Genomic DNA, 22,821 nt, shown 5'->3' on the forward strand with positions numbered 1-22,821 from the left:
ACTGTATGGATAAACACTATTTGCCAAATTTTACTTGGGAAATCTATGGCCAAACAGGTCCTTAGATACACATAGCCTTCAAGGATACAATATTAGATACATGTAGGGTGGCAAAATCAAACTCAACCCGATTCAATCCATTTAGGTTTGAGTTGATTATTAACCCTCTCATTTGTTAGCTCAATCCATTTCAATCCAATCCATTAAAAATTGGGTTGATATGTAAGTCAAATTGATTTTGAGAAATCTTGTAAATATATTTTTATTTTTTTGATTTTATGCCTTATATATAGTTATAATAAAGAAAATAATTTTTTTATTAGGTACTTAAAGCTTATAAAATAATAAATAAAGATGTTAAAACTTAGTAAATATTGGGCGGGTTAAGTTATGACCCGTTACTAACCCGTTTTGACCCAAATAAATTTGGATTGGATTGGATCGGATCTTGACCCGTTTATTGTCTTGATCCATTTTAACCGGCCCAATTTAAAAGATAAGAGTTGTATTTGAATATACATATATAAAACTTCAAAAGTGAAAAATCAATTAAAATCAAATTAGTATTGGTTATTCTTCAAATTTAAAATATAATATTCAAATCGAATTTAAAATGATCATAATTAAATATAAATTTTAATAAAATAAAAAACTATTCCAAAAAATAAAATTAAAAAATTCTTATGATCAAACGGGCCATTAAAAAACTCAAGAGTCTAAGACTAATCGTAACTACTACCAAACCTGAGGACCCATAAATAAAAGAGTCACATAGCACGTGTTATAAGATTTAGGTCGTAGGATAAAAAATATAGTTAAAGTATACTAGTTATTTTGAATTTTGCAGTACAAAGAACTAAGAACGAATTCAAACATCAAAATTTGACTTACTAATAAGTATTTTTTATACATTTTGAAAAGTAAGACAAAAATTACCCAAAAGTCTGACCTAATAATCAATAAGTTAAGCCATACGGAAGACTACAAGCTTGTATAGATGGTTGTTATTTCTATTGTTAATTTGAATAAAATATTTTTGTTTTGTTATTATTTAAATTTTATTGTGTTAAATGGTTAAATTCATGATTATATAACAAAAAGGTCTATTTTATAAAATGATCGATTTGATATATGTGCGTCGTTACCTTCTCTTTCAAAATGATTAAAAGATATAACGTACTAATTTATCTTTCAAACTAAATAATATTAATAACATTGTTCTTTTTTGAATATACAATTACACTCGTTTGACAATTTCCCTTTAATCAACCTTGGTGACTATTCTCATCCATATCCATGAAAAAACTTCAACCATATCTATATTTAATTGTTAGCCATACCCATTTCTAACATCAAAACTTACATAGCTAAACATCCAAAAACTCAAGAAGGAGGAGTCACCAACAAGCAACTCATCATGGAAGGTTAATATCTCCCACTTCTCAGGTAAAGTCACCTTAATTTTTTTTGTTTGATTCTAAAAATATAAATTTATTAATTGATATAAACGGGGACAAATCACAAAGAGAGTATCTGCTACAACAAAAGAGAGACTTATAATTGTCCATAGTTTTTCCTTTTAACAATAATATTTATTGTCGCAAAAATATTTAGCGATAATTGAGTTAATTAATGTCATTACATCTAGAGTGTAAAGTCTTTAGCGGCATTTATATCGAGTGTTGGTTATCAATACATATATTTATTTTTGTCACTAAATTGTGGAAAATTAAAGTTGATTTTTTGGAGGTACAAAAAATATCTAGGATATTTAGTAAGAACTTTTTAGAATTTGGTAGAGTAAATATCTTTGATATTTATACTTAAGAAAAATCTAAATGTCGTAGATAATTAGATATTTATAGTAAAGTATAGAAATATCTAGATTCTTGTTACATAGTTAAAAATAAGGATATCTAGATATTTCTTGTAGATGTATCTAGAATAATTTCTAGAAGCATCCCTATACAAGTATAAATAGGGGTGACATTAGACATTTGTATACAACCCAAGAACAACTCAAATAAAATAGTCTTCTTCCATAAATAAGTTCTCATTTTTAGCTTCCTCTTCTTTAGTTGAATCTTCCGATTTTAGTTAACGATCTTGGGCTAGCAGAAGATTCCCGATTATACTTTTCTTCAGCTATTCTCTACATAAATAACATATCTTTTTGTTGTAGTGAATGTGGTGCCTTAGGATATTCTGAGATCTTGTTTTACGAGTTATAATTGGCCAATTGGTAAGATTGTGTAAGAATTGAGGAGATTTTGATAGCTTTCACAATTGTGGGAATTTCATATTTAAGAGAAAAAAAAATACAACTTAAGAAATCCAAATTACATGTCTAAACAAAACTTTAACTTCAAAACAATCTGATTTCAAATCATGTCCAAATGGAGCCTAAGAAGGTGTTTGACAGTTGAATTGGGTCAAGTTTTGATTTGAAATCAACAATTGTTTATGAAATTTGCACAAAATTTCAAATACTAATTTCTCCATAAAGTAGAATTCCAAATTCCAAATTGTGATTTCAATTTTTTTTGTTAAATATAATGCTCGACTCATAAGTTTATGAAATCGTGCACCCATCATTTTAAATATTGCAAATAAAAAATTCATGCTCGACGTGAAAAGATTGTTCATACCGTATGGAAGGATTATACTAAAAAATAACTAGTTTATTAGTAATCTTCATAAAATTAAATGTATTTGAAAGTTTATATAATAACATGTAATCACAAACATTTACTTAAAAAAATAGTATGAAATATATATAATTTATTAATGAGGCACCTTAGGATATTCCGATACCTTGTTTATTAATGGTTTTAAGTCACTTGACATCTTCAAGTTTAAATGGTCTAGATTAGCACAATCTAACAAGTTTTCTTACCACAGGTAAGGAATAGATTTTGGGAAACTAGTCTTCAATTTTTAGTAAGAAAATCTTTCTTAAAGTTATAAATTTTAGTAACAATTTTAAGTCTAGAGCTATAGTAAGAAATTAAATAAGTCAACACTATGGGTGTGTTTGGTATGATCTTGAAAAACAAGTGGATTACTAACTTATTTTAAAAATATGAATTTACATATAAAGTCGAGTTTTGAAAATTGTTTTTCCTTATTTTTGAAGGAAAGTCATTTCCTCACTAATTTGTAAAACTCGAAGCTATGGCCTCCAAGGTATCCATCATTTCAACATGGACAGTTAAAGCTGCTGGAAGAAGTCAGCCCCATACAGATAATTGTAAGATTATTGAGTTGACACCATGGGACATTCTTGCCCTTCAAATTGACTATGCTCAAAGTGGACTCCTCTATCACATGCCTACATTGGAACAAGTAAGAGATGTATCAAATTCAACTAATACTACTTCCTTAATTGATCATCTTAGAGTTTCACTATCCCGAGCTTTAGATTTCTACCCTCCATTCTGTGGCCGCCTTGAGGCAATCACAGAACAGAGTGGAACCACTTCTTTCGTCATTAACTGTAACAATGCTGGCGTTCAATTCAACCATGCGATAGCTGATGGTGTTACAATTCGTGACATCATGGAATCAAAATGCGTTCCTCATGTGGTACGCGATTTCTTTTCACTAAATGGAGTCCAAAACCAAGAGGCTATCTCCCAATTACCTTGTTTGGCTGTGCAAGTAACAGAGCTTGCGGATGGCATTTTCATTGGCAGCACATGTAATCACGTGGTAGTAGATGGAACTTCTTTTTGGAATTTTTACAATTCTTGGGCTGAGTTATCTCGCGGTTTTAATGTCATCTCAAAAATCCCCTTTTTGAAACGTGAATTCCCTTTCAAAATTGACCGTTTCTCTAATCGGATTTCTATACCAAATGAAATGGTGAATTCAAGTGGCAAACTCATACCATCAGCAGTACAAATGCTGCGAGAAAAGGTATTTCACTTTACCAAAGAAAATGTCTCCAAGTTAAAAGCAACGGCCAATCATGAAATGAACACCACAAAGATTTCTTCTCTTCAAGCTGTGTTGGCTCAAGTTTGGCGATCCGTGATACGTTGCCGTCGTCTCGATCACAACCAAGAAACTACTTTTGAGGTATCCATTAACATGAGGGAAAAACTGAATCCTCCATTACCAGAAGGGTACTTTGGGAATGCAATTTACCCTGTTACCATAACGATCAAAACGGGAGAACTGCTGGAGCACGGATTCGGATGGGCTGCTTTGCAAATTAATGAGTCCATTGCTTCCCATGACCATGAAAAATTGAAGTGCATATACGAGAATTGGATGAAGGACCCTGAGGTACAAAAATTGGGTGATTTGCCAAGCAATTACTTTATGCTGCACAACTCTCCGCGATTTGATTTTTATAAGTATGATTTTGGTTGGGGAAAGCCAATTGCACATAGAAGTGGTGTGGGAAACATGTTAGATGGGAAAATAACAGTGTCACCAGGACTAGAAGAAGGGAGCATAATTGTTGAAATTTGCCTTTCTTCAGAGATAATAAAAGCATTGGAGGAAGACATAATATTTGGGGAGTTTGTGAACACTACACCAATTGTTGGTGTGGATCGAACAATTCGAGCTCGTATTTAACTGCTTTTTATGTTTTATTTTCTTGTTAGATTGCAGAGAAAATGTAGTGTCTAAATAAGCCAAGCTTCTTTATCTATGAATATTGGTGTCAAGAAGGAGAATGATCATAGCAATATTATACCATAGAGGTGTTAAGTTGGTGTCTCAGGGCTGCTTGTATTTGAGAAGCTACATTGTTTTCAAAGTTAGCAAGTACTACTACTATATTTGCTTATTGCATCACATGTTTTATAAATTTCTATATAAATCATATTTAATTTTAGCTTTATGAGTTGCCAAATCTCTACACAGTTGAATAGTTTTACTTGCAAAAGAGTAACTTTTTTTAACAATCACACATTAAATTTTCAGGATTTTTTGGATCGTGCTTCAATATTTGAAAACGGTAAAATATATTAGCATGTATTTTTTAACACCCTCATTTTAGTCTCTTCGTGTTGTGTATACCCTTAGCAACTAATCGAGCCTTATATCTCTCAATGGTGCCATCAGCCTTGTGTTTAACTTTGAGAACCCATTTGGTTTCACTACTTCTGCATCCTTGTAAGATATCAACTAGTTCCCAAATTGACTATTTTCAAAATGGACTCCTCTTCCTCAGGCCTACATCAACAAGTAAGAGAGAGATGTAACCAAATCAACTGTCTGTCTGTTTGTATTCGCTTATTTTAGATGTTTTTATAACTTATAAGCACTTGTTTTTAAGCTATAATAACAAAACTAAGTCAAAAATCATAAGTTAGAATTTCTAACTTATGACTCGTTTTTGGCTTATAAGTCATAAGCCAAAAGTCAATCCAAACAGACTCTAACTAGTTCATTAATTGATCATCTTAGAGCTTCACTATCTCGAACTTTAGATTTCTTCCCTCCATTCTATACTTCCTTATTCGTTGACTGTAACAATGTCCGTGTCCAAGTAACAGATCTGTCTGTCTAATAATTTGAGGGTTATTTGACTTTCGATAGTAAAATTTGAATTTTAAAAAAGCACCACCGATCCCACATTTGTAAAGTAAGAAAAAAAAATTGTGAACTGGATAATTTAAAAGCTTATATGCATGAATCATGATATGATATATATCGAGACAGGTGAACCAAATGCATCATTTAAGAGATAATATTAACACGTTATTAACATTAAGATCCATTTTCTTGATACGCACAATCACTGAAATACTTATCCAACTAATTAATTACTCTTAAATAAAGTTAATATCTCAAAAGGTTACTCAACTTTGTTTTGTATCAATTTGAGTACTGATAAATTTATATATTGCAGATGATGATTTCTATATTAAATTAGTACCAAATTGTTATGACAAAGAAATTCCTCCAAATTAATCACCAGGAAATTCAGTCAGCAATGATTATCACAACATCAAAAAAATAAGAGCTGAACCATAAAATTAGAAAATGAGAAGATTGATTTAATGATAAACTTTACTGAGTTCTAACAAAAACGTTCTGGAACCAACTTTGGTTCCAATCACAGAGCTACAAATGGGAGACCTCAAATAGACGACCTCAGAGCTCTGCTTAGGCCATTAACGTCATCAACTGCCATTTTCAGATTTATTTTAATGATAAATTTAGTGAAGTGATTTTATTGATACATATGCCTAAGTTGAGTGATTTTATTAATACAAAATAAAGTTTAATGACTTACTAAATAAATTCCCAAGATTGAGTGACTTTTTGAGATATTAACTAGTCTTAAATATCCTTAAATCTCTCTCTTTCGTTTACTACAAATCTAGCTGAAGTCACTATATCTAGTAAGAAATTAAACAAGTCAGCATCTGTACTACATTACTTTCAAATTGCTCTCTTTTCTTGGGGTAAAATATTTTGAATATTCTTAATCGTTTAGGATACTCCCTGCAAACACTTATTTTCTCTCAGTTTTTTTTTTAAAAAAAAAAAAAAAAAACACTTTTTGGAAATAAACAAGCACTTTTGAACTATCCAAAACTTGATCAAACAGGCACAATTTAGTAGTATTAAATTACTATCTCTGAATTAATGCATGCATAAGCTCTAGTAGTAGCTTATTTGGTGCACTTGTTCATGTTATGTATAACTAATATTTTTTTTTTCCTAATTATTTGTCTATTTTTGAATTAATACACCTATTGAGAAAATAATGATTGACACATGAAATGCAACATAGTTGGGATGGTAAGGTGATTGAGGAATTTATTCCAAGGCACCTACCAATGCGACTGGCAAAGCAAAATCATATGACAGTTTCAACAACAACACGATCTAGTAGATCCAAAAAGAAGTGATGAACTATCAAGTTTTGTTGGACATATTTGACGAAGAAGACAAGAGGGAAATTCTCCAGGTTACTTTACACGGGCAATCCATCTCTTTTAATTCTTACATATATAAAATGAAATCTGAGGTTGATAACTCAGCTTTATTCTTAGATTTTGTATTTATGCATTACTTAAGCATCCACATTTGTAGTATCATCACAGAGTGTATTATAAACTCTATGATGATTAATATAGAATATCTAGTTTTCTCTAACTCTTATTTTCTTCATGCTTGTTAATTAGTAGAGGTTCGTTACCTCATTAAGATTAGTAAGGTAAGACCTTGCCCCCTTGCTTGTACTTTTCTCTTTGAGATCCCTTCTCTTTATTAATAAAACTAGCCCTAGGCACACATTGCCTAGCGGAATTGTCAAAAAAAAAAATGATTGACATAGTGAGTTTACCATTTTACCCTTATTAATTATGAAGTGGGTGAATTAAAAATTTAAGATTCAAGAAGTTCTATCTTTTTCAAACTAATTAATTGAGGGTCATTTTACCCTTATTAATTATGAAGTGGATAATGTAAAAATTTAAGATTTTCAAGAAATTCTACCTTTTTCAAAGTATTAATTGAGGGTATAATGAGTAAATTTTTTTTGTACTTTCTTGATTTGTTAAAATGGACAAGTAGAAAAGGATAAGAAAAAAAAAGAAAAAATGGACAAGTAATTAGGAACAGATTGAGTACTTGCATTAGTTATACACTCTATTGTATATTGGAGCGAGTGTATTACTAATATCATGGATTTTATGTATTAGTGAAGCAAAGGAATTTAATGCATGCATTAACATTTTAAAGACGCTATTGTTGGGTTCGAAAGTGATTAGGGCGTCATGCAGAAGCTTACAACTGCAAATAATATGATTAACAAATCAGACTAAATAAAAGTATCCTAAAAACATATTATTGATATGGTTTGATCAAGCGACCTATATGATAAAACTAATATTGAAAAACATAAAGATGTTAGGAAGAAAATCTTCTCATAAACTAAATTCTTAAACGTCTACATTGTGGATGCTATTGTGTTTTTGATATGAGAAGAGGGGTCTTCAATTTATAAGATTCCAAACATTTCTTCTAAGGAAAAAATAAACCAAATATGGAAGAAAAATATATTTTCCTTTCATGAAAAGTGAAAACATTTATGATAATGTTTTGTCTTTTCTTTTAGGAAAAAATAAATTTCAAATAAGGCAAGAAGATCAGGGCAAAACCCTAACAAATCTCCCCTTTTGGCTGGATTTTCTTGACAATACTTTATCTGCCTTCTTCATATGCTTGATAATTTTATTCTTCACAAAATCTTCATGTATCACTGCTGCTTACCATGATTTAAAAATTGAAGCCCTGTGTTAAAAGTTATTCTCAGGGTTGAAAGTGGAGCTCATGCGTTAAAAGTAATATGCATGAGTTGAAAGTGGAGCTCATGCGTTAAAAGTAAATATACATGAGTTAAAAGCGGAGCCCGAGCATTAAAGTTTGCAAGAGTTGAAAGTTGGAGCTCATGCTCTAAAGTAAGCATGAGTTGAAAATTGATTTTGTTTTAAAGGATGGAGCAACAGGATTTGTTTAAAAAATATTTGAAAATTTTCTCCACATGTAGTAGCACAAAAATTTCCATTATCATTACGTTGATTGCAAATTGATTTGAAATCACTTGAACCTGTCTTCAATCTCGTTCCATTGAACCATGTGCTCTGATACTACTTGTTGGGTTCGAAAGTGATTAGGGCGTCATGCGAAAGCTTACAATTGCAATTATATGATTAACAAATCAGACGACATATAAAAGTATCCTAAAAACATTTTATTGATATGGTTTGGTCAAGCGACTTACATATGATAAAACTAATATTGAAAAACATAAAGATGTTAGGAAGAAAATCTCTCCATAAATTAAACTCTTAAACATCTACATTGTGGATGATATTGTGTTTTTGATATGAGAAGATCAAGAGTCTGCAATTTATAGGATTCCAAACATTTCTTCTAAGGGAAGAATAAATCAAATATGGAAGAAAAATATAGGTTTAAGTCATCGACCACCCCTTAAAGTTGTCTGCATAATTCACTTAGACACTTCAACTAAGACTTGTATCTATTGAACACCTAAATTGTTCAAAGCATGTACCTATTAAACACAAAACGTTGATATGACAAAAAATGTGTTTTGCACTTCCCTGAAGCGCGTGAAAAAATTCAAAATAGTGTTTTTTTTTATTTTTTTTCTTCTTTTATTGACACTTGGCATTATAATTAACTTAAAAAATATTTTTCTTCTTACATTTACACTTTTTTCAAAAAAGAAAAGGATCTCACTCCCTACCTATCATCTTCTTCATACTGTAGTTTGCAAAACATTCTTCATTTTAGCTCCAACATTGTTTTTCTTTCTTTTTTATAAATAAAAAAATATTATTTCTTTCAAATATGAAGATAAATGAAAATCAACTATGAAGATTCGTATGATTTATTTCAAATCTCATAAAAATAAGGAACAAATATGAAGAAGAAGAAAGAAGATAAATGATTTTTACGTATAAAAAAAGTTAGCCGATATTTGTTTATCAAAATTTTTGAACAAAGATTTTACTCAAATTCATATATAAACCCATTAAATTTATCAAAAATGATATTCAAAAAATTGAAAAAATTAATTTTTAAGCTATCAATTTCATTTTGTCATCGATGTAGAAATGAATAACCGCCAGTAAAATTTTCCTTCTTCTTCACTCTTAGTATGAAAATGTATGTATATATATATATATATATATATATATTTTATTTTATTTTTTAAAGTTAATCTTCAAGTTATTTGAAAAGAATTAGGTTTTGTGATTTGAGAAAGAATGTGTTTTGGGAAGAAGATGAAGATGAAAGGGGGTTGGGTAGGGGTGGGGTTGGGTAGAATAGGTTGACATTTTCATTTTTTTTTCTTTTTTAAAAAATTAGATATAAAAAGTGTTTGAAATAATTTTAAACAAAATTATTTTTTAATAATTTTCGGGGCCCAGTAACACATGTTATTTTTTAATTTGCCGTTTTGCCACGTCACCGCAAGTGTATCACACACTCTTCATATATTTTGCTGATTATCAAAAAATGCCTAATAGGAACAATTTTTGAATAGGTAAAAGTGTTCAATATGAATTAGTCTTAGTTGAGATGTCTAAGTGAATTATGCGGACAACTTTAAGGGGTCATTGATGACTTAAGCCAAAAATATAAATGTTTCATGAAAAGTAAAAATATTTATGGTAATGTTTTATGTTTTCTTTTAGGAAAAAAATAAATTTCAAATAAGACAAGAAAATCAGGACAAAACCCTAACAACTATTACCCCTCAAAATTCCTTTTACATTTTGTTCACCATAATTATTGAGAATATTTTTGTAAATGAATATTTGTGTACAATACATATTATTTTTAATACACCAAATCAAAGCATTAGAAATAATCTATATATAACTAATATAAATAATATAAATATTGCTAATATAATATATTTAACATTATTTTTAATACACTCTATCAATTGACCCGTTAGATTATTACCAGTTTTAGATTTTTAAACTGGACGCTACTGGATCAGATTATTATAACTATCAATTCGGCACATTATTGATTATTGCATTTTTAAAAAATAAGTACATTATTGTAACTGCATATCTCAATTAAATAAGTCAACATTAGTAGATCTCAAGGTGATAAGAATTTAAATAAATCAACGTATTATAGATCTCAAGGTTGATAAGAATTTAAATAAATCAACGTATTATAGATCTCAAGGTGACTGATTTATTGTCATGTAGTACTCCCTTTCCTCTGTCCAACAATAGTTGTACATTATTAAGTTGAGACATACCTTAAAAAATTATAAATAGAAGGAAAATTTTATTATATTACCCTTTAAATATAATAAATACAATGTCTTGAAAAATATAATAGAAAAATGACTATAATTAATAATAAGGATAAATTAGGAACTAAATGTAAAATTATCCATAAATTTTATAAAGTGAACAAGCATTGTTAAATATTTATTTTTAGTACAGTGGACAAGTATTGTTGAATGAAACGAGTAAAAGTTAATCCAGATTCATAGATTTATGACACCCTGAGAGCTTTAGTAATAAATTTAGTAAGTACCTTCTTCCTCACTAAATTTGAAGATCCAAGCTATGGCCTCCAAGGTATCCCTCATTTCAACATGCACAGTTAAAGCTGCTGGAAGAAGTCAGCACCATCTAGATAATTGTAAAATTATTGAGTTGACACCATGGGACATTTATGAGCTTCAAATTGAATACTTTCAAATTGGACTCCTCTTCCTCATGCCTACATTTGAACAAGTAAGAGATTTATCAAAAACAACTAATACTAGTACATTAATTGATCATCTTAGAGTATCACTATCTCGAACTTTAGATTTCTTCCCTCCATTCTGCGGCCGCCTTGAGGCAGCCCCAGAAGAGAAGAGTGGAACCACTTCTTTCTTCGTTAACTGTAACAATGTCGGTGTGCAATTCAACCATGCGATAGCTGATGGTGTTACAGTTGGCGACATTATGGAATCAAATTTGGTTCCTCATGTGGTACACGATTTTTTCCGACTAAGTGGAGTCCAAAACACAGAGGCTACCTCCCAACCATTTTTTGCTGTGCAAGTAACAGAGGCATTTTCATTGGCTGCGCAAACAATCACGCATTAGTTGATGGAACATCCTTTTGGCATTTTTACAATTCTTGGGCTGAGATATCTTGTGGTTTTAATGTCATCTCAAAAATTCCCTATTTGAAGCGTGAATTTCCTTTCGAAATTGACCATTTCTCCGATCGCATTTCTATACCGAATGAAAGAATCAATTCAGATGATAAGTTCATTCCACCAGCACTACAAATGCTGCGAGAAAAGGTATTTCACTTTAGCAAAGAAAATGTGTCCAAGCTAAAAGCAAAGGCCAATCATGAAATGAACACCAGCAAGATTTCTTCTCTTCAAGCTGTAGTGACTCACGTTTGGCTATCCGTGATACGCTGTCGTCGTCTTGATCACAGCGAAGAAACTACTTTTGAGGTATCCATTGACATGAGGAGGAAAAGATTGAATCCTCCATTGCCTGAAGGGTTCTTTGGGAATGCAATTTACCCTGCACCCACAACTATCAAGACGGGAGAGCTGCTCGAGCACGGATTTGGATGGGCTGCTTTACAAATTAATAAGACGATTGCTTCCCATGACCATGAAAAGTTGAAGTGCATCTACGAGAATTGGATGAACGACCCTGAGGTACCAAAATTGGGCGATTTGCCAAGCAATTACTTTATGCTGAACGGCTCTCTGCAATTCGATTTTTTTAAGGATGATTTTGGTTGGGGACAGCCTATTGCACATAGAAGTGGGGTGGGAAACATGTTAGATGGGAAAATAACAGTGTCACCTGGGCTAGAAGAAGGGAGTATGATTCTTGAAATTTGCCTTTCTTCAGAGACAATACAAGCATTGGAGGAAGACATAATATTTGGGGAGTTTGTGAACACTACACCAATTGTTGGTGTGGAACGAACAATTCGAGTTCGTATTTAACTGCTTTTTATGTTTTATTTTCTTGTTAGATTGCAGAGAAAATGTAATGTCTATATAAGCTAAGTATCTTTATCAATTGAAATAGTACACCATAGAGGTGTTAAATTGTCTCTCAGGGATGCTGATTGTATTTGAGAATTGAGAAGCTGCGCTACATGGTTTTCAAAGTTAGTACTATCTTTTAGGTCAAAATATTTGCTTATTATTGCATCACATGTTTTATTAATCTCTATATAAATCATTTTTAATTTTAGCTATTAATGAGTTGCCAATATCTACACAATTAAATAATTCTATGGCAACAGTATTTTTTTCAACAATCACACGTTAAATAAGCACGCGTGCACTATTTTACCAGAACGGTTAGTATGTATGTGGATATATTGCTCGTAAAATAGACACGTGTCTTGGAGATTTCATTAAAAGTCACGGACAAAGCATACACTGATCAGGCTGTGTTCCCAGTGGAGTAAAATATTTTTCGTTCTAACTTTTTTTTATTCGATTGGGCAAAGAATTTAAAAATATATATATTCTGATTATGAAAATAAGCTGCTTTAAAAGTAAAAAATGTGTTCTTGTTATAAAACTATATAATAAAATAAGAAAGAAGAATAAAAAATGGAGAAAGAGAGAAGAATTCTTATTCCTCTCGAAGGGATATTCAGATTCATAGATCTGATTTACAATAAAGAAAAATTATTTTATTTATAGGAGAAACCTGACTTGATCTCAAGTAAGATTCCTAACTTTTTTCCGAAGGACTTCACACATTCACTGTAATATAAATATGTTTATAATACTTCTCTTAAAAAAACAAATTTTACAAGTAATATTTTCTCTCATCCCACCATCTTAACCCACACTCTGTAGCCCTTCCCCACCAGCCACACTCCCTATCATTACCCCTACCACTAGTATTTGTCAAATTATATATATATATAATATTTTACTTACGTACCAAATAGAAAGAAATTTAAAAAATCATTTATTTTCTTCGGGAGTAGTGGTGGCAAATGGGAGGGTTGGGTCAAATTTGAGCGGGTTGAAATTGGGTTAACATAAAATGGGTAATAATTCAACCCGTTCATATTTGATATGGGTAAAAATTGATTGGATAACAAATGGGTTAGGTAACATATTAGTTTGCCCATATTTACCCATATTTTCATGATTAAATAGTACTCTACTTAAGAATTTAACTTGGAGAAAATATTTTAGTCTTTTTTTAGATGAAAAATGTTGAAAATGCTTCATTTAGTTTTATTGTATCATAGAAGTAAAAAAAGTCATAACTTTTCAATGTAAAATAAATTTATGTAATAACAAGGGAAAAATATTTTTAATTTCAAAGTAAATGAATAGTTGCATTTTAAGACTAAAACATGCTTAATGCACTTTAAGCAATGTCAATACTAATACATGATTTGCTTATTTTACACTATTATTTATTATCCAATATAAAATTAAACAAATAAAAAAATATAATTATAATTAACAAAAGAAATGTAGATTTAAAATATATATTTTTGGAGGGCCAAAGATTTCAAATTTTTAATTATCGAGAAGAATAATTAATTCTATAGAAGAACATAAAAAGGAAGAGAAGTTACAATTTTTTTTTTGTGATATCATGAATTTTGAGTGAATAAAAGTTAGAAGTTTAACTTATTTGGCAAATTCATATTTTACCCATATTTTTATGGGTTGAATATGAATATCAACCTATATTTTATCCATGTAAAAAGTCACTCACTCAACCCATTAAAATATAGAGGAATTGGGTGAATTACCAAAATATGGGCTCATTTTACCGGCAGTACCCGGGAGACAACTACATTTGTACCGAACACGCATAAAACGTGCCGGGGTTAAATTACCAGCAGCTGCCAACTTAAGAGAAGTACGCCCAATAGTAATTCCATTGCTCTATCACAAACAGTAACCCATTCTTAACTGCCGGCGAGGTTTCCAGTTCAGGTCCAGTTGCCGGCAACTTTTCAGTTTAATAAGCTGTTCAATCGCTGAGCACACTGCTTTAACTACAGATTTACCCAATACAGAGGTCTAATCATATCTTTCTTCTATTTATTGCCTTATCAATACTAATTTTGTATTTCTTTCATTTTGCTTTGAAACTTCTTTGAATTATTTATTCCTTTACTTTGGATCATTCAGATTTCTGAATGAGGTTACATCTCTTGACAGATTCAAATAATTGTGAAGTTGCAATTAGTCTGATTTAGGTTACTCATACGACAGTTTGCCTAAATACAGAGGTTTTTTTATTTTTGGTGTACAACTTTTTATGTCAAATTTCGTAAGATAAATTGAAGAATTGAAATTGAGTCTGACAGCCCGATAACATGGGTAGACAAACATTAGGTCGTGTACGGGTGCTTAAATTGTGTGATATAATGGTGAAAATAACATGGATAGGCAAACATTACGTCAGTTGGCTAATAACATCTCCTCGATCAATAAATCTTTAATCATAATTTCTATCATCCTTCATCCTTTTTTTAAATATTGTCACTTTCATTTTGAAGGTAATTCAAAGCTATGGCTTCCAAGGTATCCATCATTTCAACATGGACGGTTGAAGCTGCTGGAAGAAGTCAGCACCATACAGATAATTGTAAGATTATTGAGTTGACACCATGGGACATTCTTGAGCTTCAAATTGACTACTTTCAAACTGGACTTCTCTTCCTTATGCCTACATTTGAACAATAAAGAAATATATCAAAAGCAACCAACACCAGTTCCTTAATTGATCATCTTAGAGTTTCACTATCTCGAGCTTTAGATTTCTTCCCTCCATTCTGTGGCCGCCTTGACACAACCAAAGACGAGCAAAATGGCACCACTTCTTTCTTCATAAATTGTAACAATGATGGTGCTCAACTCAACCATGCAACCGCACATGGTATTAGAGTCAGTGACATCGTGGAGTCAGATTACAATCCTTACGTGGTACGTGATTTCTTCCCATTAAATGGAGTCCAAAATCTAGAGGCTACCTCCCAGCCCTGTTTTGCAGTGCAAGTAACAGAGCTAGAGGATGGCGTATTCATTGGCTGCTCAAACAATCATGTGGTAGTGGACGGAACTTCTTTTTGGCATTTTTACAATTCTTGGACTGAGATATCTCGCGGTTTTAATGTCATCTCAAAACTTCCTTTTTTGAAACGTCAATTCCCTTTCAATATTAATCATTTCTCTGATCGCATTTCTATACCAAATGAAAGAGTTAATGCAGGTCATAGATTCATTCCACCACCAATGCTACGAGAAAGGGTATTTCATTTTGCCAAAGAAAGTGTAGCCAAGTTAAAAGCAAAGGCCAATCTTGAAATGAGCACCACCAAAATTTCGTCTCTTCAAGCTGTATTGGCTCACGTATGGAGATCTGTAATACGTTGTCGTCGTCTTGATCTTAGTGAAGAAACTACCTTTGAGGTATCCATTGACATGAGGGAAAGATTGAATCCTCCTTTACCCGAAGGGTTCTTTGGAAATGCAATTTGCCCTGCTACCGTGACCATCAAGACGGGAGAGCTACTTGAGCACAAATTCGGATGGGCTGCTTTACAAATTAATGAGACGATTGCTTCCCATGACCATGAAAAGTTGAAGTGCATATACGAGAGTTGGATGAATGACCCTGAGGTAGTAAAATTGTTGGGTTTTAAAAGGTGTGAATGGAAAATGAAGAGTTGTGACTTTGATGAAAAGTTGCGACTTTTATGAAGAGTTAAGACTTTTATGGAAAGTTGCGACTTTTATGAAAAGTTGTTACTTTTATGAAAGGTTGTAACCTTTCCAAAAGATTGTGACTTTTCCAAAGGTTTGTGACCTTTCCGGTAAAGCACAATAAGAACCTTTTCACACTACCCTTTGTTTTCTATAAATTGAGGGATTTCTTCTCATTTTAATAATAGAATTTTTCTGAACTTCTTCTTCTACTACTAAATCTAGTATTCTAAGTGTACTTTACTGTCGTTAAGTGGCTCGCTGACACCAGCTTTTTGGGTATTAATACACTGGTGATTGAGATCATTCTATCATGGGAGGACATATTTCAAATCAAACCTCGGATACTAGAGGGGAATAATTTCCTTAAGGGGACACTGTGCATTCAGTGGGCTTGATCTTCTTTCTGTTTTTCCAGATTCTGGTGTGTGTTACAGATTTTAAATTTGTGAATTAATTTATGCTCTTCTGTTCTTCACTGGTTCATTAAACTTTGGTAACTTCGTGTTTCTGCAAAGTTTGTTGGAATCAGTAAGATTCGTTAAACACAGATTGACAACAATTCTTCTTTAAGAAAAAAATTATTTCGTATATTTTGTCTAATTTGTTTCTGATTCTAGTTTCTCTACTAGTTTTAATTTTCTAGTTGTGAAAATGTTCTTAAACTTTATTGTGTCTTACCAAGTTCTTCAAAGTTTTGTTCTAAGTATCTTGGGAATACAAGACGAACAACAAAAATTGGGTGACTTGCCAAGCAATTACTTTATGCTGAACAACTCTCCCCGATTCTATTTTTACAAGTATGATTTTGGATGGGGAAAGCCGATTACGCATAGCAGTGGTATTGGAAACATGCTAAAGGGGAAAATAACAGTGTCACCTGGACAAGCAGAAGGGAGTATGATTCTTGAGATTTGCCTTTCTTCAGAGACGTTACAAGCATTGGAAGAAGATGTAATATTTGGGGAGTTTGTGACCACACCAGTTGTTGGTTTGGAACCTACAATTCGAGCTCGTATTTAAATGCTTCTTATGGTATTTATTACTGTTAGATTGTATATATGCATGTATAATGAGAAAAATATGATGTTAAAATATGTTGCAGGCTTCTTCTACTCAGGACAGAGTATCGTTGTAATCGAATTTTTCAGGCATCGGAAACCTACTATTTTTGAATAAATTGCACGTTTTACTCTGGTCTTTAATTTGTCTTTTAAAAATCAAATTTATGCCTAGTGGAACAAAACTTCTTTATTAAATTAAAGTCAAGTCGGAGCATAATTTTTGGATAAATGTGATGCGAAAATTTGAATTTATATCTCATAAAAATATAATTTATCATAAGCAAGAATAAATTAATGACCAAGCATATCACGGTCCATGTACAGTGATAATTGTTGTACCCTAAACAAACAATAGTACAACAATTGTTTGGATGGTGCTTGGTTTAGTTGTTTTGGGTTTTTTAATGTGCTTTCTTTCTACATTAAATTGAGTGTTTTAACTTTTTATTTAACCAAGTCTCATCGTAGTCAATTCATTTTTGTTGTATATACTCCTTAGCAACTAATAGAGCTTTATATCTCAACCATGCCGTTAGATTTGTGCTTAACTTTAAGAGCCCATTTGGTTCTAATAGTTTTGCATCCTTCTAAGAGATCAACTAGTTCCCAAATTAACTATGCCTACATTCCAACAAGCCAGAGTTACATCAAAATCAACGAGTAAATATCTCAAAAGATCATTCAAACTATGAAAAATTATATGGTAAAATCATACAATATTTTAATTGATTTTTTTCTCTTCCATTATCTATCACAATTCACAGTAATAAAAGGTGTTCATTTTAATCATTTATCCTAAACTAACAAATTTATTTTAAAAAATGTTAAATTTATCTTGGATTCTACGTGGCTAACAAGATCATCCGTTATTGTCTTTTTTGTTAGTTCCAAAGAAAAACTTCATAAAATCTTAGACTATTTTCTCTACTTTCTCCAACAAAATTTACTATTTTCTCATTCTTAAAATAAAATTTCACTGATCTAACCATTTATGTTTTAACTTTTAAATTTTCTCATTCCCTTACCTGCAAGGGTATAATTGACCCTAAAGCTGAGAAAATAAACCATTTGCTATTCAATATCGCAAAACCATTACATAGTCTTTCTGCCGATTGCAAACGTCGCCGTTAGAATATCGGTCGTCGTTGCCCTAGTTAGGGCAAGAAAAAGAGAAGTGAAGTGAAGTGAAGGTTCAATGGCGTTGAAATCAGTATTCGATTCGTCAGTGATTAGGGCAGAATTCGACAAAGCCGGAATCAACAATCGCTTCATCCCTCTTATTTGGAAGTTAGTTTCCACTCTTGTTTTAGTTTCTTCATATGATGAACAAGCTTCTTTTTTTCTCATGAATCATGATTGTTGTGTGTATACGCATGAATAGGTATGTAATACAGAATCCAGATTGCAATTGGGAAGATATTCCATCTTTGCCCTCGTCGGCTTACACTTTGCTTCGTGCCAAGTTCAAAGCTTCAACTTCTGTTGTCCACTCTATTTTCGAGTCAAACGATGGGGTTACCACCAAACTCCTCATCAAGCTTCAGGTTAAATTCATACTCAAAATCCTTCACAAATTGCTATTTAATAGGAGAGGAGTGGTGGTGTGTTAGATTTGATTGTTTCCCAATTTTTGGAATTTGTGTTATTGTTCTAATAGGAGGTTTGAGGTGTCGGTTTGCCCTTTTTGTGTGCTTTAAATGTTTCTGATTAAAAAAAAGGTTGTGTTTATAGTATCTGTACCTGAACTTCTTGTTTTACAATCATATCTCATTGACAATTATAAATACTAGAACGGAGCATTTGTGGAGTCTGTAATTATGAGATATGACTCCAGCTTGGGGAAATTAAATGGAAAGCCCCGTCCTGGAGGACCAAGATCAACTTTGTGTGTATCCTCTCAGGTATGTCATTTTGTTAACCTATATGTAGTAAAGGCTGAGTTGCTTGTATATTAGCTGCAACTGTTTTTATCCTTTCGGCAACAGCAACCACAACAACCTACCCAGTGTAATCCTTCCAATTATCCCTATGGCATGCCTTAAGTATTTGATGTTTTGATCTGAAAGACGTTTTATGTTGACCAGACACTCTTTTCTTAAAGGTTGGATGCAAAATGGGCTGCACATTCTGTGCTACAGGAACCATGGGGTTCAAAAATAACCTGTCTTCTGGAGAGATAGTTGAACAGTTGGTGCATGCCTCTCGTTTATCAACCATCCGTAATATTGTTTTCATGGTATCATTTTTTGCTTTGTACAATTTTACTTTTCTCCATGATATTTGTTGTCTAGTCAGTGGTGGATCTGGATTTTGAAGGCAGCTGGTTCTATGTTCTTTAGGCCTTTCATTGTTTCGCTTTTTAACCAGTTGACTTTTGAGCTCCAAAGAAGCTCTCAAACTTGTTACAATTTGTCCAGGTTCTAAAACTTGTCTCTGTAAGTTCCCAAATTGCTGAAGTACAAGTTTCTTCCTCCATCTCGAAAAAAATTGATCAACTTTTTGCTACAGCAAGTTTAAGAGTAACATGCTTGTGTAGATTATTCTATGGACTAAGAAAGTGAATAAACTAATTGTTGAAATGTGACTAGTGCAGTTGAAAAGATTTCGCATTAAATTTCTACCAAGAAAAGTAGTAGTATTAATCAATATGTGGATTGACAGAGGTGAAAAGCTTTCTCCTGAAAGTAGGTTAGGATTTATTGGATGGACAAAAAAGGAATAGGTAAAGTTTCTTGGTAGAATGGTGTAAGCTAGAATATAATACATCAGAGTTGCAAATTCCCTAATGAAGTTTGGGAGAAACTGTTGGAGAGTAAAGAGATGTGATGTATCAAACTTTCAAGCAGGAAACTGAGGATACAGCTAAAGTTCTTCTAGTCCTTGTAGAAGGATTTTCTAATTTGAATTTATCTATCAAAGTAATTAAGAATTTTGGATGCATTCTTGTTGTCTACTTTATAATTTCATTTCAAGTATTTTCTTCTATTCTTTTGGTTTATTTTCATCCACTCATTCTTGAATCTTCATTTTTGTTGCACTATCATCCAACTGATGCACAGGGAATGGGGGAACCGTTGAACAACTACTCTTCCCTGGTGGATGCCATACGAGTGATGACAGCATCTCCATTTCAGATCTCTCCTAGAAAAATTACAGTCTCAACGGTATGAGCGACCTATTGATGTCTATTTCTTTCATATTACAATGTGCTATATGCTTGCTCACCTTGACTTCTTAATGCACACTCATTTTTATGTACTTTTGGTATTTTATGTAATAAATTTTCTCATGTCAGGAGTCTACTTTCACATAATTAGCTCTTTAGTTGCATGCTTTTATTATATAGATCACGTGAACTGTAAATAATCCAGTTAAAAGTTTGTAGGTTGGAATAATTCATGCCATTAACAAGCTCCACAATGACATCCCAAATTTGAACTTGGCAGTCTCTTTGCATGCACCGGTGCAAGATATCCGTTGTCAGATAATGCCTGCAGCAAGAGCTTTTCCTTTGGAAAAACTCATGAATGCACTGCAAGAATATCAAAAGAAAAGGTGTTGCCATTGCCCTGTTATACTTCAATAGCATTCACTCTCTCTTTCCCATTTTATATTATGCCATTTGACTTGCATGGAGATTAAGATATTAACTTGTGTATTATATAAGTAGTGGTGGTAGCAAATATCATAGTTTAAACTCAGGTAGATGGCATCAGTGTTTTAAGTCGATAATCAAGGTTTAAGTTTATTTAAGGCCCATCAGATAGGGATTTTAACCCTATGTATTTCAAATTTCATAAGCTTAATTTTTGTCTCTTTAATTATATTCAAGTAAATTTGGACTCCCAACTTTATTCGGATTGCAGTAATGAAAAGTTCATTGGAAATTTAAAATTTTGGCAGCTCATTGTAAAGCCAAATGTCTCCAAATGGGGCCCTAATTATTTTGAGTTATTGAAAATTTTGGAAGTTTAATAAATTAAAGTATCAACAGAATGCTATCATACATTTTTGAACAGTTCTAAGATGGAAAGAGTGGAATAAGTTGAGGCACATAGATTATCTTTAATGTCCATGATGACCAATTTTGTACAAGTGGCTGAAAGATCTTATTTTTCCCTTCTTTGCAGCCAGCAAAAGATCTTTATTGAATATATTATGCTTGATGGAGTAAATGATGAGGAGCAGCACGCCCATCAGCTTGGGAAATTGCTAGAAGCATTTCAAGTGGTGAGTTTTAAGCAGTTCATGTAAATCCCACCCTAAAAATGTGGGCTGTAAGTACATATGTGAGTTAATTTCTTCTTAACACATTTAGGTTGCATCCCTGGATGTTTCCAAACTAAAAAACATTTACTTGGAGGGAAAAGATAAAAAACAGGAGAAGAGAGAGAGTCTCTATGTCGATCAGCCATCAGATAGTGGGTGTCCTAAGACCTATAACTAAGCAGTTCATTTCAACTTTTACTCAGAGAATTTTGCAAGTCTGTTTTGCATTTACATCAAAATATGGTTTTTTTTCACAGGTTGTGAATCTCATACCTTTTAATCCAATTGGATCATTAAGTCAATTCATTACCAGTACAAATCAGAAAGTCACCAGGTTTCAGAAAATATTGAGGGATATCTATGATATTCGCACAACTGTTCGCAAGGAAATGGGCCAAGATATAAGTGGTGCCTGTGGTCAATTGGTGGTTAATCTACCAGATAAACGCTCTATCAGCAATGCAGCTCCTCTAACAGACATCGAGGATATTCGTAGGCAGTAGAGTTATAGGTATGTTTTATGTTCTAGGTTCTTAAATTAGATCTAATTTTCAATCAAGGCCCCCACTTGATCAGGCTTCAGTACATTTGCAAGTGATACTAGTTTGCAGAAATGTGAACCAAATTCAGCTGTAAAAGAAGTCTATTTCTCTTGTTATCTTGATCAGTATTTTTTAAAGAAGGCCCGATATAGGGCAACCCATGTACAATATTGATGCATATAGAATGTAACCGTGAACACAGTACTATCCGTCTGACTTATTTCTGAAGGTTTGTTAACTTTTTTTCCTCAGAGAATTCTATGTTAAAAGGAGAGACGATTAGCAGCTCTATCTACAGGATCTATATTGCTTTCAGTCTTACTTGGCAGCAAGTTGCTGTTAGTCTCTGCCAATCTAAGGTTGTGGTTGAACCAAGTTGAATCTCACTTTTCAGAAGGCTTTTGTGGAAAGGTCTCAAGGGAGGAATGAAGGATGCATCACAGGCTCTAGGGAGATGTATTATGAGCTAATGTTTTTGTTTTCCTTTTTTTCAAAATAGGAAATGTAATATTTTTTAAAATTAGAAATCGCACTTCAGAGGCATCGATGTGTACAAGAATATGCTCAAAGAGATGCATCCAGAAAATATTGTGTACAAGCATGAATTAGAAGACATCATTAGCTAGGCTCCTGATGTTGGTCTGCACATATAATTTGAGATGTCTGCAATTTTAAATCATAACAA

General features: G+C 32.3%; 2 protein-coding genes and 2 pseudogenes across 4 annotated transcripts in view; all 4 read left to right on the forward strand.

Moving 5' to 3' along the window:
* Positions 1 to 22,816, forward strand: part of LOC125842790 (uncharacterized) — a 176,072-nt gene extending 153,256 nt beyond the window's left edge. For both annotated transcript variants that reach the window (XM_049522152.1, XM_049522118.1), the window contains exons 2-10: positions 18,503 to 18,612; positions 18,707 to 18,869; positions 19,116 to 19,226; positions 19,427 to 19,561; positions 20,385 to 20,489; positions 20,711 to 20,880; positions 21,456 to 21,555; positions 21,852 to 22,105; positions 22,391 to 22,816. In XM_049522152.1, coding sequence (XP_049378109.1) covers positions 18,521 to 18,612; positions 18,707 to 18,869; positions 19,116 to 19,226; positions 19,427 to 19,561; positions 20,385 to 20,489; positions 20,711 to 20,880; positions 21,456 to 21,555; positions 21,852 to 22,097 — 1,122 coding nt within the window. In that variant the 5' untranslated portion in view covers positions 18,503 to 18,520 and the 3' untranslated portion in view covers positions 22,098 to 22,105; positions 22,391 to 22,816. The remainder of the gene's footprint in view (positions 1 to 18,502; positions 18,613 to 18,706; positions 18,870 to 19,115; positions 19,227 to 19,426; positions 19,562 to 20,384; positions 20,490 to 20,710; positions 20,881 to 21,455; positions 21,556 to 21,851; positions 22,106 to 22,390) is intronic.
* On the forward strand, positions 1,352 to 4,770 carry LOC125842459 (protein ENHANCED PSEUDOMONAS SUSCEPTIBILITY 1-like). Its single transcript, XM_049521786.1, has 2 exons — positions 1,352 to 1,446; positions 3,137 to 4,770. Exon 2 carries the CDS (start codon positions 3,175 to 3,177, stop codon positions 4,585 to 4,587), a length of 1,413 nt encoding a protein of 470 aa, XP_049377743.1. The 5' UTR covers positions 1,352 to 1,446; positions 3,137 to 3,174; the 3' UTR covers positions 4,588 to 4,770.
* On the forward strand, positions 11,100 to 12,650 carry LOC125842551 (protein ENHANCED PSEUDOMONAS SUSCEPTIBILITY 1-like; annotated as a pseudogene).
* On the forward strand, positions 14,378 to 17,373 carry LOC125844895 (uncharacterized acetyltransferase At3g50280-like; annotated as a pseudogene). Its single transcript, XR_007444205.1, has 3 exons — positions 14,378 to 14,570; positions 15,055 to 16,193; positions 16,986 to 17,373. The product of XR_007444205.1 is annotated as an uncharacterized acetyltransferase At3g50280-like (transcript).
* Positions 22,817 to 22,821: the final 5 nt, after the last annotated feature.

This window comes from Solanum stenotomum, chromosome 1 (genome assembly GCF_019186545.1).
Source record: "Solanum stenotomum isolate F172 chromosome 1, ASM1918654v1, whole genome shotgun sequence".
Lineage (NCBI taxonomy): Eukaryota > Viridiplantae > Streptophyta > Magnoliopsida > Solanales > Solanaceae > Solanum > Solanum stenotomum.

Coding starts and splice junctions, on each gene's coding strand:
- LOC125842459 (XM_049521786.1), top strand. CDS start 3,175: ATGGCCTCCAAGGTATCCATCATTTCAACATGGACAGTTAAAGCTGCT.